The sequence below is a fragment of the Takifugu flavidus genome, chromosome 8 (assembly GCF_003711565.1).
Source record: "Takifugu flavidus isolate HTHZ2018 chromosome 8, ASM371156v2, whole genome shotgun sequence".
NCBI lineage: Eukaryota > Metazoa > Chordata > Actinopteri > Tetraodontiformes > Tetraodontidae > Takifugu > Takifugu flavidus.
In genome coordinates this window covers 2,740,892-2,756,416 of record NC_079527.1, presented here as the reverse complement: position 1 = coordinate 2,756,416, position 15,525 = coordinate 2,740,892, and the positions used below count along the sequence as shown (strand labels likewise).

At 42.9% G+C, this 15,525-nt stretch overlaps 1 protein-coding gene across 6 annotated transcripts in view; it reads left to right on the top strand.

Annotated features, from left to right (window-relative positions):
• The window catches only part of mib2 (MIB E3 ubiquitin protein ligase 2), a 35,320-nt gene extending 23,411 nt beyond the window's left edge, over positions 1-11,909 (top strand). For all 6 annotated transcript variants that reach the window (XM_057040151.1, XM_057040150.1, XM_057040152.1 and 3 more), the window contains 6 exons: positions 4,450-4,576; positions 4,672-4,932; positions 8,522-8,700; positions 8,961-9,154; positions 9,321-9,386; positions 9,664-11,909. In XM_057040151.1, coding sequence (XP_056896131.1) covers positions 4,450-4,576; positions 4,672-4,932; positions 8,522-8,700; positions 8,961-9,154; positions 9,321-9,386; positions 9,664-9,905 — 1,069 coding nt within the window. In that variant the 3' untranslated portion in view covers positions 9,906-11,909. The remainder of the gene's footprint in view (positions 1-4,449; positions 4,577-4,671; positions 4,933-8,521; positions 8,701-8,960; positions 9,155-9,320; positions 9,387-9,663) is intronic.
• The last annotated feature ends 3,616 nt before the right edge of the window (positions 11,910-15,525 follow it).

The following is a 15,525-nucleotide window of genomic DNA, read 5'->3' as shown; positions in this document are numbered from 1 at the left end:
TGATTCCATTTCACTCCATTTGAGGTTTTTAGTTACTGTTGGTTTCAAGTCTAATTTAAGTATTTTACCCGGTAATAAATCTTACTGATCTGTTATGTTCATTAGCAGGCATGAAAAGAAATCCATCCACATTTTGGGTATACAGTTTTAATAATCTAAGTTGTTATCGATATTCAAATCACAGCTATTCTGTCTTGTGCCGGCATGAGCATGAAAGCATGCCACTGTATTATTTTCAATTTAACGCCTTTTAATCATTGCCCTTCAATTTAAATGAGCAATATAGATGTATAGACAACCTCCATTGTTCCTTCACTTATTTTTAGCACCATTCTAGAACTCCTGCAGGAATAAATGAGCCACTCATGTAGAATAATCTGGAAAATCACTTGGTTGATTCACTCTCTTGTTATTCTGTTTCCTTCATTTTCTCTTATTATATTTTCTTTGTTCTTTCTTTTGACCTCTATTTCCCTTTTGGGGTCATGGGGGGTCACCAGTCCCAGCTGCATATGAGTGAAGGGAGGGTACAACCCTGAATGACTGCACTACGTGAGCATTCGGGGGTTTGGTACCTTGCTCAGGGGTACTTGGGCAGTGCTCCCCTACTATCAGAACACCTCCTGAGTTTTGTCCGCACTGGAGCTTGAACCCAAAACCTTTCGCTTCTTAGCCTCAGCTTTTTCTGTTATTACGTCACAAAATAGCATGTTTTCCCCCCAAAAAGGAAACATGGAACAGTAAAAATGTTGACCTCCAAACATCGCCTCCTGCCCATCCACATCTCCCCTGCTAACACACAACCCCTTCCCAACTTGCATGCACATAAAAGTGTGTTTACAACAGCAGAGCAGCCTCACACGCACACAAGTGCGCCATAAAAAAAAGAATAATCCAGTCTGTCTGCTGTAACTACATTTAAAAGAAAATAAAAGCAAGAGCAGAAGCTGCAGCAGACTAAACACTCATTTACTACCTGATCCACTCTGGCAAACATCATATGTGCAGAGCTGGGAGCGAGGTCATGCTCCCCAGTGTTCATTTATTTTGACATTTGCTGCCAAAAAATATGCAGGATTCATATTGTTTAGGACCAGCTTAGTGTAAAAGGTTCATCCTATTAAACGTGTATACAGTCGAGGTATGTAGGCCATCAATGTCATTTATAAATTCATATAGTCATCGGCCTGAAAAAGCGAAACCGAAGAGTTTACTTCATACCGTTAGTTATCATTAATGCAGTATAATCCTTTATACATTTAGATCTATTCCGTGTCTGTTTCAGTTAATTGTGGCTGTAGTGAGATTCAGTGTGTAAGTAGGACTGTTTGGAGTTGCTGCCTCCATTTGCCTTTCGGGCTGGGGGGGTGGGGGTGAACAGCTGTGTCCCTCTGTTGTTTATAATGGCATAAAGATGAGTGTTTTGTTTATGAGAGTATTTATTTATTGTGAGGAAATGGAAAATTCGGCCGGCATGCCAAGTTCACAAACAGTCCTGAGAAAGAAAAGAAATAAGGCAAGTGGCCATATATCTAATAAAGCCCCCCCACCCCCCCAAAAAAGGGGCACTCTTTTACTCAACAGTTTTCTTTTCACTTTCTCTAGAACACCCCACCCACCCTATCCCCCCCCGCCCCATCCGCTCTTGTTCGTCTGAGTTTATGTTGCATAAACATGCAGGCGCACGCCAGATGTTGCACACATAGTCACTTTTTCTTGGTTTTTTTTCCATTTAATAACAAGCACTTGTCATAGCTCATTCCCTCTGTTTCTGATCAAGAGCCGCAGACCAGCATGATGCAAACTCCCCAAAAATACCCCAATGATGACTTCAATCATTACTAGTTTGACCTCCAGTTGAAACCCTCCAGCTGCCTAATTGTGCTTGTGGAGAAACAACCCCAAAACATCAGCCGAAGTCTGAATATTCATAGAAATATGAGTCTGAACCCGTGCTGAAAAATAAGGCTGACAGCAGGCAGCAGGGTAACAGGTCTCACACAGATGTCTGCTTCAGGTCTTCGGGGGCCCGGGCGCATACACAGACACACACAAACACACCCACACACATAAAGAGGGAGCTGCAATGCGGGTTCTGTTCCATTGACTTCCAACACCACTGCTTTCAAGCTTAATTATACACCCAGACAATGTGGCAGAGTGTCAAACAATCAATACCGGGGGGGGGGAAAAGAATTAGAAGGTGAGAAATATTGCCCTGCAGATGAATCGACTACATGTACTGGAAAGGGACAAACAGTACCGGAATTGTTCTGGTTTCTCTTTTTTATTAAAAGCACAATGTATCCTTTGGATTTCGTTTATGCTAAGGTAATTATTCTGATTTCTATATCATCTTCTTAAAATCAATCTGCTGAATGTTAATGTTATGTTAGCAGAAATGTCCCGGTGTCTTCACCCTACCTCATGGATAAGCATCTGAAAGCTGAAATTTTCTGAATCTCAATACTTTTAAGAAATGTGTATCCTGCAGCGCTAATGTCAACACTACAGAAGGCCAATGATTCTAAAAATGTAGCAGTCCAGCTTCCGGGGAGCTCAGTTGGATTCCATTTCACACGTGAGAAACCAGAGAAGCACTCGGCGCAGCCCAGCAGCGGCCCGTTCCCTCAGTCTGCCACATAAAATGAGAGATGCTCTCAATTTGTGAAGCCTCCTATTTAAACAATCATTGGTAGATTAAAGTTCTGGGTCCTCTGTTGGGCCAGACGTACAATCTGAGCTGTTGCATTTAACACCTGAGAATAGGATTTAAATCCTCCTGCTTCACACCCTCAAGCATCCATTAACGCTGAGTCGGGGAGACGTGCAGAGACATCAGGGGGGGCAGTAGTGAGAACTGGCTGCCTGTTTCACCTCAGTGATGTCGATAGTTGCCACCTTTAAATAAAAGACACACTCGGCTCGAAAGGTTTCCTATTTCACCTGAATGCAGCATCTTGAGGAAGGAGAGATGACACAGCCAAAGAGATCAGTATTATCACAGTGCAGCTGATGCAGATGATTGAAATCGTGCAACACATGATGCTGAGTGCCAGGGTGGATGTACACCATCTGATAAGCTGCAAGCGTCATCCCAGCCTTTGTGCATCCAGCACGGAGAGAGAGAGACCTGGAGGTGGAGGATGTGACAGCAGAATATTTTGCATTGCAAATACTGGGTTAGCGATACTAGGGTGACTACTAAGTTATCTAGGCTATTCTAAGTTGCAGGATCCCTGTTGCCTCACCTTTGTTTTCCTCTTGACACTAGGGCTGTCACTAATGAGTATTTTGATAGTCGACTCGTCCATGATTATTTTTACTATCAGCCGAGGAGTCAATTATTTTTATTGCGTCTTATTACTTCCATGACCTTGAGATGATGTGTCTAATAACTCATCTCCACAAGCTCTCCACTGTCATTCACCTTACTGCCAGAACAGAACTGTGGTAAATTGATACAAAAAGCATGAAATGTAACTTGTATGAACCGCTTGTGTGTTTATTACACTTAACATGTATATCCAGAATACAGACTTGAAGTATTCTAACATAAAGTGAAATGTCTTGTAAGCATAGGGTGCAGACGCTGTCGCCTCATCCTCACTGCTGTTGCAAGCGGCAGCATCAGCACCACTTTTGCACCATAAGTTCAGCATGAAAAACCTGCAACGCTCAGAATTCTGTTTTCAGGGTGCTGTTTTCAGGATAGAATGACATTTGTCGGTTCCCTTTATGATAAGTGGATTGACTTTCAGTTTTTGGAAAACGGAATCATGCTTTTTAGAATTCACAGCTGCTTTTTAGCTCTGTCTGCACTAATCTCACTTCCGTGCAAGCCATCTACCTAACCCCGACCCTTTAGGGCGCGTCCTGCAGTGCTTTAGATTACTTCTCCCAACTTAAGGGGCTATTTTGAATGAAGGCCTTGCACTTTGTTTTTCCCTATGACATTTTTAGTGGCGATACTGGAATAAACATAAATCTTTGCACTCATTGCTGCAAACTGTAACAAGTCTATGCTTGTTGCGACCTTCCTTTTGGTTTGCATTGAGTTGCTTCATCTCCTTCCTTGTCTGTTTCTCCTCCCATGTCAAAACTTAACCCCTTATTTATTTTTATTTTTTTTAAAAAGCACACGCCCAGCACAAATGTGCTTCCACTTCTCTGGGTCGCGCTATAAGTGCACTAAGCTTATCAATCAAATGCATGTCATAGGCTATTAATGGGATGCAATTTATGTTCGAAATTCACCTTAACATTATATTTAATGTGACGAGAGAGAGCACCAAATAGTTCTTTCTTCTAATTCAGTTCATACTCAGTTGGCAGAAAGCTGGTAAAAAGAAGCTGCAAGAAATCTTACAGTTTTTAATCTGTACCAAATTGAGCCATGAGGTGTTTTACGCTCGCTCACATTCAGTCTTGTGCCCTTTGTCCTGGCAGGGCCACAGAGAAGATTCTGGCCCGTGCACGGCAGCTAGTGGACGTCAAGAAAGAGGACGGTTTCTCAGCGTTACACCTGGCTGCTCTCAACAACCATCGGGATGTGGCTGAGATCCTCATCAAAGAGGTGAGCTGGAGGCCGGAACAAAGCCGGCACGTTGAGCCGCTTTCCACTCTTAGATTGAGCTCCATCAGTTCAGTAAAACATCCAAACTCCTGTAGGGACGCTGCGACATCAACATCAGGAACAACCGCAACCAGACGCCGCTGCAGCTGGCAGTGACGCAGGGGCACACCGAGTTGGTGCAGTTGCTGGTGGCTGAGGGCGCCGACGTCAACATGGAGGATGAGGATGGAGACACTGCCATGCATGTTGCCCTCCTACGCCAGCAGCTGGCCAATGTTATGCTCAGCCCCACTGTAGGAACCAGCAGCGCCGATGACGGCAGCGAAGGTTGTTCCTCCACGTCGCTGCACTGCAGGGTAAGTCTGTTTACATGTTTAACTTTTTGTAATTACAAAAATCGGATCCGGTCCGTAGTGGTGAAGAGAGAGCTGAGCCAAAAGGCGAAGCTCTCGATTTACCGGTCGATCTTCGTTCCTACCCTCACCTATGGTCATGAGCTTTGGGTAATGACCGAAAGAACAAGATCACGGGTACAAGCGGCCGAAATGAGCTTCCTCCGTAGGGTGGCTGGGCTCTCCCTTAGAGATAGGGTGAGAAGCTCTGCCATCCGGGAGGAGCTCGGAGTAGAGCCGCTGCTCCTCCGCTTTGAGAGGAGCCAGATGAGGTGGCTTGGGCATCTAGTTAGGATGCCCCCTGGATGCCTCCCTGGTGAGGTGTTCAGGGCATGTCCCTCCGGTAGGAGACCCCCGGGAAGACCCAGGACACGTTGGAGAGACTATGTCTCTCGACTGGCCTGGGAACGCCTGGGGATCCCTCCGGACGAGCTGGAAGAAGTAGCTGGGGAGAGGGAAGTCTGGGCTTCTCTCCTTAGGCTGCTGCCCCCGCGACCCGACCCCGGATAAGTGGTAGAGGATGGATGGATGGATAATTACAAAAATACAAATACAAAATACCTGAAATCATACCCTGATGGTTAAACTTAACATTGATGTAAAAAGTACAAAAACTTAAAATTCTCAGAGAAAGGATGTGTGGGCTTTGTTGTGTTCCTAATTTATATAACCGTGTGATCATTTAGATTGATCTCAAAGAGAAGGCCTAAAAAGTAACTAAATGCATTAAGAGATTTCATTCCTGATATTGATGAGAGTGGAGATGTTAATAGCAACAAATGGATAAAGAGATTTAGAAGAGTGTTACTCAAGAAACAATCTGCAACAAATTATGTTACATGAATCACTTAAATAGGCCTAAGCATGGGCTGACAGGGAGGTAAATATAGACAAGGTGAGTAAATGGAGACAAAAGGTGACATGTAAAAGATTAAGTGCTCCTAAGTAGGCTACAAACATTCGCTAGTGGGGTAAATGAGGACTCAAAGGATATAAATAGACTGAGTATTGAAGCAGGGAGGGAATAATAAACACCAACAAAGGAATGGAAGGCATTGGTTTATGGCCAGGAAAATCTGAGATAAATCTTTTCTTGAGAGTAGACTTCGGGTGAGATGAGCCTCCCTGAGATTTAACCAAAGAGAATCGTGCACATAAGATGACATAACGGCCATCAAAGGGGAAGGTAACCAGATAGAAAGTTCAAGCAAGGAAGTTCAAGACATTTATAGCTCCATTCATGATTTCCTAATCCAGTTATATCTTGTAAACATGTCTTAAACAGGTACATACCTATAGTCTCTGTCATGTTGGTGTTCCAAGTTGGCCTCAACATTTACAGGGTGTTAGATAAGAATCTAAATAGAAATCATCTGGAGTTGTATAACTGGAGTGCGGTGAGTGAACTGCTGCATTCACATAAACTGTGTCGGATTTATTAAATGTGGTTACGCCACGTAGTGGGTGGCAGTCTACACCTGTGTAACCAGTGTGGAGGGCAATTAAAGTGCATTTACGACTGGTACGCATCACATCAGTGAGGCCCAGTGTGCAATGATCTGCCTCATATTTCTACAGAGGGACAGAGCTGCACAACACACCTCACCAATATATTTAAGGAGACTGGAAGGGCTGGCACACACTGAAATTATATCTTAAAATAGCCACAGATGGCGGTGAGTCACCTCTCTGTCAACTCCTCTCCTGTTTAATCCATTCGGTCTGATCAGGTGAGAGTGAGTGTGTTGTCAGACACAGGTGATTATCTTCCATTGGCCAATCATCGGATGGGAGCGTGTGTACTTTTGTCTTTATCATACAATAGGCCTGGTTCTGTACTGATGAATGCACTCAGTGGACTCTGTTTATGAATGATCCATTTTCCCAGATGATTCTGCAGCCTTTCCCAATGACATTTGCAGGATTCATAAGGCTGGAACAGTTCAGGGAGTCACTCAGTTCACAGATTAGCCAGCACACAATCTGCAGTCTTTGTAATATGCTTGAGAAGACTTTAGGTACTAGTCTGTCTCTCTACTCTGGAGGGAAACAATAATATAATGGAAATGGATTTGGACTTGCAAAAAAACACACCACATATTCTTAAATCACAGTAATCTGTTGGTCACAGATTAATATACTAAACAAATTAAATTAGTAGGTCTGTCATACGTTAAGAGGACAAAAAGAAAACACTAAAGCATCTTTGTCCAGAGGGTGTTTTGGACTTGGTTTGATGCTGCGAATATACCAGAATCATGTTTTCTTGGGAGACTGAAATAACGGCCAAAACATTTGGCTTACCTCATCCAATCTTTGACATTTTGAGGGGTGGGCAGTTTCTAGTTCATTGTCACAGTTTTGGGGCCACAAAGTCTTTTGTCAGCAGACTACGGGGAGTAATATGTCATAGAAGAGTTGCACTTGACAGGTGATTTGTTGAATATTTCTCAATAAAATGGTTAGTTATGTACCTGATCCAAATAAAGATAAGCCGTTTCCAAAGGATCTTGTCCCAACAGAGACACCTAGTGGTGGGAAGCTAGATCACAACCTCCAATAATTTCAATAAACCATCATTTCAATTTCAGAAAATTGCTGATACTCAGTCTCTAAATTTCAGTTTAAGCTTTTTACTCATCCTTAAACCCATATCGTGGTGGTTTAATGTCAAGTTTAAGGTCATACCATATATGTGCTGGGGTGTAAGATTTCAATCGATTTCTAGGAACTCAGATGTTCCACACAGATTACCAGGAATGTATTTACCTGGTAAAGAAAAATTGCTGGTAATGTTGGTAAAGTTCCTGGAAATGTTTGGACTTGCACCAAGTCGCCAGCCATTACTGCATTACTGCTACATAAACCCATTTTAATGAAATCTCTTATTTCCTCCTGAGATCTACATGGTAGTTTAGATTTACAGGGACCTAAAGAGACATTTTCGCAGGAGGCGAGCTCTAAAACCTGTGACATCATTTGGTTCTGACATCACTGATAAACAAGGTCCTCCCCCATCTACTTGATCGCAAACACTACAGCTCTACTCGGCACCCGCACGTGCTTGCACTTCTATCGGGTGAAGACTGTCATTGACACAATGCTTCCTCTGCCCCCCCATCCTAACCATCAACACTAAATATCTTAACCTAAACCCAGGTCTAACTTGAATATAAGTCAAGAAGCTAAAATGTTCTAACGTTCTAATTTCTTGCTAATGAAGTACATGTTTGACAATCTTTATATAGCATTTACAAAAACACCTACATACATTCTCGGGAGGGGGGGGGCTGGTTGACTTCAGCACTCTAGAACTGTCCAGGCCACTATCAGCAGTGGAGATATTGGATGAACTTATCAGTGCTGAGGACAGTTGTTTATACACTGTACCAGCCTTAACTGGATAAGGCTGTGTTTGTTTTATTTGATCTCGTTCGGCGATGCCGTCGTTTGCCGTCAGGTGCATGATTAACTCAATTCCAAATGTTCCCAACGCAACAAAATCAACATTTGGTTCGGCTCATTTTGCCCTCCTCCTCTTCCATGAACGCAGCTGAACACTGCAGGTCTTCTGGGGAATAACGAGATCAGCGTCGGCGCCGCCATCGCTTGCTTCCTGGCGCAGGAAGGGGCCGACATCAACTACGCCAACCATAAGGGCAAGAGCCCCCTGGATCTGGTGGCAGACAGCACTACGGTGCAGCTCCTCAAGAACTTCTCTGAGCAGCACAGGTACACACCTTTAGGATCTTCTCGTTCGTCAGAGCTGTAAATAAGTCAAACGTAACCTGAAGTAGTCGAGCACACCCTGGATTTTATTCCATTAACTATATTAGTCAAAGAGAGATGCTATACTAGTGGTAATGATTGACAACCACAGCCAAGGGAACGTATGCTACCCTCCCCTCACACACACACACACACACCCCAATCCTAGGGACCCTTTGACCAAGGCTCGCCCTCAGTGTTTCACAGTCGCTGTCATGTGTCAGGTTGCAGCGCCTGCAGGCCATCACATGTGGGCAAGGCCTGAGCGGCGCCAGCCTGCGGAGGGTCCACACCACACCCAACACCATGACCAACCTGGTTCTGCCAACACCGCCGGGACCCAGCGAATGCCTCATCTGCTCCGAGCTGGCTCTGCTGGTCCTCTTCTGTCCCTGCCAGCACAGCGTGGCCTGTGAAGGTGGGTGGAGCCGGACAGACATAAAGACCATCATCCTCTCAACTCGAATCTTTTAAAGGCTGCTCTGTAAATATTTGTTGGGGTTTATCAGATGTGGGCTGCAGGTCCCTCAGTAATCTGCCTGTTTTATGTCAAACACTGAGTATTGGTGTTCTTGTCCAAACAGAGTGTGCACATCGAATGAAGAAATGCATCAAATGCCAAGTCACGATCACAAAGAAAATTAGACAAGGTAAGAGCAAGAAGAGTAAGAGTCTTTTACTGTGCTGTGTTTGTGAAACAAAGATAAGAGAAGTGACCAAAATAGGACAGGACTTTAAAAAATTCTTACTTAAGAAGGAAAATATAAAGAAAGACAGCAATGGCTCTAACAGATTAATCCCAGCTCGACCATAAGCGTAGCAGTGACGTTCTCTGTTTGAGGAACTCTTTTTTTTGGGTAAAACTGATGTATTAAAAAGTTCCTCATGACTCAGGATGTCACTCACACTCCCCCCCGTCCCTCACAGACCAAACAGAAGTGGACTGCAGCCCCAGCACGGAGAACTCGGAGCAGCACAACCTGCTGGAGCAGCTGCAGTCTCGCTACCGGCAGATGGAGGAGCGAATCACCTGCCCCATCTGCATCGACAACCACATCAAACTGGTCTTCCAGTGCGGCCACGCCTCCTGCATCGAGTGCAGCGCCGCGCTCAAGACCTGCCCCATCTGCCGGCAGACCATCCGCGAGCGGATCCAGCTGTTCGTATGAAAACCTCGCGCCCCAAAGACGATGCAGCGCTGGCTGGCTTTGCTACAGAACCGCCCTGTTACAAGTTTAAATTCACAGATTGTTCCCTTTTTAGTTGTTCCTCTCTTGAGCAGAACAAGGAAACGGGAGGACTCCAGCTCAGCCTCCCCTCCTGTCGTCTGGCCTCGCTTTGCTGCTTTCCGTGGATGTCTGTTACCCACCATCCTCTCTGGCCTGCACTGTTTACAAGGCTGTGCAGTGGTGTCGCCCCCCCCCAGCCTGTCTCACAAAGGCTGATCTCTTTATAACGCGTGTTTGTCTCTCTCTATATATCCCATTCGCCTCGTATGCAAGGGGAAACACACTATATATGCATGAGTATATGCATATTGTGAAGCTGAAATTGACTATTGTCAGGAGTGATTTGTTTTTATGTTCCTCTCTGGTCACATTTGTGGATTTTGTAAGAACCGATTATAGGTGCAGATTTTTATTTATGTGTGAAAGCTGGATTTTAATGATTAATATCCTTATTTTGCTGTTTGCTTAGCAAAAAAAAAATGTTTTCTTTCTACTGAAATTCACCCCAAGCCTATGTCCTCTACTCAGGGTATCAAAACATGAATAATAGCACTTGCGATATCCGTAAAAGTATAAAAAAAAAGTGCCCCCCCCTCCCGCTTTGTCAGAGCTGTTGTACATGTTAAATTTAGTGGAGTCACTGAAGGGGATCATATTGGACTCTGAGAATTGCAGAGCTAACATAGTTCCCTTTATTAAGCGATGTTATTCGTGAAATGAATGTTTGCAGCAGAGTTTCTGCCGTCTTTGAAGGAAAGAAATGTAAAAAAAAAATAAAAAAATCAATGTTGCGGGCAGGTTTGTGTGATTGGACAGAAGACGTGTGATTGGACAGCAGACGTGTGATTGGACAGCAGACGTGTGATTGGACAGAAGACGTGTGGTCCATCTGAGCGATGTCCATCAGTCCAACAAGCAGGTTGAAAGATGCAGAATGCTGTGGCACCGCTCGCTCCACTTCTACTCGGCTACGCAGATCTGTCGGTCCATAGGGTTCTGGATTGTACATCATCCTCTCTAATGTTTCCGCGTGTTTCCTCGAAGGGCTTATCCATAAAATAACTTTGTCTGAATTTGTTTTTTTTTCTATTACAAACATGCAGAGACAGGAAGGTTGTTGTTCTTATTTTTGTGGTCAACTGATCCCAAGTATCGGGAGCCAATGTTTAAGATGTCTGAATGTCGGGGAAAATCATATCCTGTCTCACTCTGCCTTTTTATGCGTAAAGGAAAAAGGAAAAAAAAACATGAAACATGATAAGCTGGAGAAACATTTATTCCACAAGGTTTACTGTGAGGAAATAAATCTGTGCCAAATCGCATGAGGACATGCATGGGCGCGCAATGCTAAACCCCTCCGAGCGGTATGAGGGATTAATTATTCCAGCAGCGAACAGTAAATGAAAACAAATTCTATTTAGATGAACCTGAAGTATTATTTGAGCACACTTGTGCGTTAGAAGACAAGCTCATGGTATTAACCTCGTATGATTAGCCGCTACGCTCTGAAGTGAAGTGTTGCACCACTCAAATAATGTCTGGAGGTTTTTACAAGTATACCATGTGTGTGTGTGTATATATATATATATATATATATTATATATATTTATATTTTGTGAGACATTATCAATCTGTGGACTGAAGACACTTGATTATTTTGGCGTCCATTAATGTTGAGCTGATGGGTTTCCAGGCAATAAAATTTTGAGATACAAAAAGAAGATGCTCCAGTTCTCTCTTTTTTTCTCCCCTCATTAGGAGGCGACTGAAGACAGGAAATACTTAATGTATAAAAACACAAAAGCAAAGCAACAAATGTTACCATTTTGCATTTGTACAATTCTGATGTTGGCCTTACTGTCCATTCCTTCTCTGTTGTTTTTTTTCATTTGGAATCTGTACAAAACTATTTTGCAATAAATACAGAACTGTTTTATAAGGACATCTTGTGTGTACGTGTGTGTGTGTGTGTGTGGGGGGGGGTTAATTCCTATTATGAGATCACAAAGTTTTGGTTAAGATTTTTAATTTAATCATATTTAATCATCATTTCATGTGCAAGAGTTGTATACATAAGTAAACAGTGTAACCAATGTAAAAATAAAATAAAAAATGCCACAGCTTGAGCAAAAGATCACCACTACAGTGACAATATGGTGAAAATGCTTTAGACATAATTCCCCCTTTTTTAATTCCGAAATATCCCACAAAATATTAGGATAAAATGTAAACAAAATATAAATAAAATATTGTTTTTTCAAGGTTTTATTTGAGGGAAAATCCTCATCAGAAGCCACGTTTGTGGCCATTGTGCCAAGGATTTTAATTTTCCTTGGATTATGTTCAATGACAGGGGAAGGACGGGGCGTAGGCGCCATCTAGTGGTCAATGGTGGAACTGCTGTTCGTTCCTAATCCTCCTGCAGGGGGCGCACTCCCTCAGAAAATCAGCGCTGGTGTTCTGCTCTCGGTGTATGCTTTCATCACTATTGCACTATTAATATTTTTGCCCGAAGTAATCTTGCTGAATTACTTTTTGGAAACCTGGGTGGAGCTGTTGTAAAAAATAAAATAAAAATAATAAAAACAAACAAACAAACAAAAACAAAACCCTTTGGGCGCTTTCCGGGAGTTAAGCAACATAAAATGATTGCTTAAAACAGTGGACAGCTGTTGGCCACACCTGTCCCAGTGCGATATTGCCATCACAGCGGTGTTTGCCATGCAAACATGAAGCCATAAATGTGCATAATAAAATATATACAATAACTGCACTAAAACTGCACAATCTGCCACGCTGTGTTTTTCAACCGGCTGAGGAGAAGACGTGTTCTTGAGCTGTGGACAGAGCTGGACACGGGACTTCCTTCACTTATGTGCTTTGTTGTGCTTAGAAGACCATTGACACAGGGAAAAACCCAAAAATATGATGTCACATGAAAATCATCAGCGATCCATTTGCTGCCGTGTAAAACACCTGTCATCACTTATTTCATTTTCACACACACGTTTCCCATAGTTTCTGTCAATCATTGGACTTTTTGTTCAAATGGTGTCAAATGTAGCCGTGTTGTCTTTGTTTTAATTGTCTCCTTTTCGTGTCCGTCAACTATTATTTAAAAGAACCAGTTCTTATGAAGTATAAACAGACATATCCTGTTATATACAGTACTATAAAAGCCATCAGTGTTGCGTTCACTGACAGCTTCTTTATTTACTTGAACACAGTTCCCACATTAGCAGTCATCTCAATGCAAACATTATCACGCATATATTAACGCGCAGGAGAAAACAGCGGGCGACTCTTGTGGAGATTAGTTTCACTCAATTGGAGCAATAATGTTTGTGCAATGCGGGTGCGTTCAGGTTCCTAAATCTGAGCAGCACAGCGTGCGTGTGAGCATGGGAAACGGGTGTGGACGGAACAAACAACCACCTGTAAATGTGTAAATCCCCATTACTGCAAAATACAGGAGAGAAGGGATGAAATGAATTATTTGAAGATGAAAAATACACACGACGAAAGATTGTTGGTGTCTGACTCGATCGTGTCCGGCTCCTTGAGTGATTACTGGGCCAGTGGGGTTAACGGGTCGGTTCTGGGTCGCCTCCAGATCCATTTTCAGGTATCTGGAAGAAAACCCAGCCTCTCTAGAAACAAATCAACATATTCTTTTCTCTATAAAAGAATTTACTATCACGTTTAATAATACAACAAGGACTAAATTCAGGCTAAATTAACTGTAAAATCATATTTTTGTTTGGTATTATTTTTTATATCCTTTAAAACCATTAAAAAAATAAAAATTCTAAAGTAGATGTTTATCCATTTTCCTCAAGTCACGAATGACAAGAATATTTCTAACCGCAAAACATGAATATTAAATTCATTCTTCCTGAATTAATTAATTATAATAACCATTTTTGGAATACTCAAAAGCCTATCTGGAAAAAAATTGCATTTTAAAATATCTTAACCACGATAAATGGATTATTTATCCAGTTATTATCTCCAAATGAGCCGCCTGTTGACATCCGGGGTTGAGCGTTTAATTTAGGGCCACTGGCCTTGATATATATATATAAATAGCAATAACACGGTCAAAACCAAGAAGGTAAACAGGTAACAGGTATTGATAGTTTCCTCATCACACTAAATATATTTAATATAAGAAACTCATCTGCTTCCATGATCTCAATAACTTTTGTCCTTCTGAGCGGAATGTGGTTATTTATCAGAGGTAACCACTAGAGGGAGCACGTTAGCCTATTAACCAATAAAACTAATTAAAAACACATAATTCTAAATATTGTTGATACAAACCTCCACACAACAATGGAATTAATAACTTATGAGCCCAATGCTTTCGTGAGCCGCACTAACAAAGTGTTTCATTTCTGGACCTCAGATGTTAATGTGTTTAGAGTCTATTTCTAATTGGTCAGATTTGCTATTTTATTCATTTCACCTCCCTGGTTACAGATCACAGTGATGAATCTGCTCACAAATGATTCATTTGAGATGTTCTGAAGGAAAAAAAAACAGAAAGGGACGGCGGGACTTTTCCAAAGTCTTGGGTTCCAGAAGGTGAGCTGCCTTTGTTTACACTGTCACTAAACAACTGTTGCTCCATCAACAGGTTACACTGCATCGGTAGCTCCAGTTGCCAACGGGAACGCAGAAATCAGCAGTTAAACAGCTGCCTGTGGAGCTGCCGATGCAGTTTCCTGTCGTACGACGGAGATTTGGGCGGAGAGTGGCGCCGTTGTGGCTCTTGGCTGAGTGACAGAGCTGTTAAAAACCAAAAACTGGATCAAATGAATCTTATACTGCAACATTTGCCTCATTGCAACAGGCTAACGGGATTGAAAGCACCTACATGATGTTACTTTGAGCCCTCATAATCCATCCACCCAAAGTTTGACTGGAGACATTCGAAATCAGGCCAAACCTTCCTGTCTTCCTCTTTAGCTAATCATGCTTTATTTTTCCTCACTACTGGTTACTGATTAGCAGCGTCCTGGTTTAGGATTCTTGCTTAGGGTTGTTCCTTCGTCCACAGGGCTGCAGCAGCAGCTCCTTTGTTTTCCACTCCGTCCTCCCAGGCCGGTGTCGGCCGCCGATGGGATTCCCGGTGATGCAATATCAGCCAAGCTCTGCTCAATTCTCAGGCTAATTCTAATCCGATGTGTTTGCGCGAAGAGCCGGCTGGGCACCAGAAAAAAAAAAAACCTTAAGCTAATCACTTCAGGAAGGAAGGAGCGAGCCAATTTCAATGTGGGATGAAATGAGTATTTATTTGGGCTAATTTTAGCGACCTGTTCTTAAAATTCAAGGTTCTTAACGTTGACATTAATTGTGGGAGACATTAATTTTGTCTCCCACAAAGCACTTTATTCCTTTAAATGCCTTTAATGATTCGGTGCATCTGTCCTTTAACCACATACCGACTGCACCTTTGTGCTCCTGCTTAACACCTCGACGCCGGCCCCGGCCGCAGCCTCTGATCCTCCCCTCGCCTCCCACATTGTAGTCACCTGCTGCTCATCCCAGAGCGCCC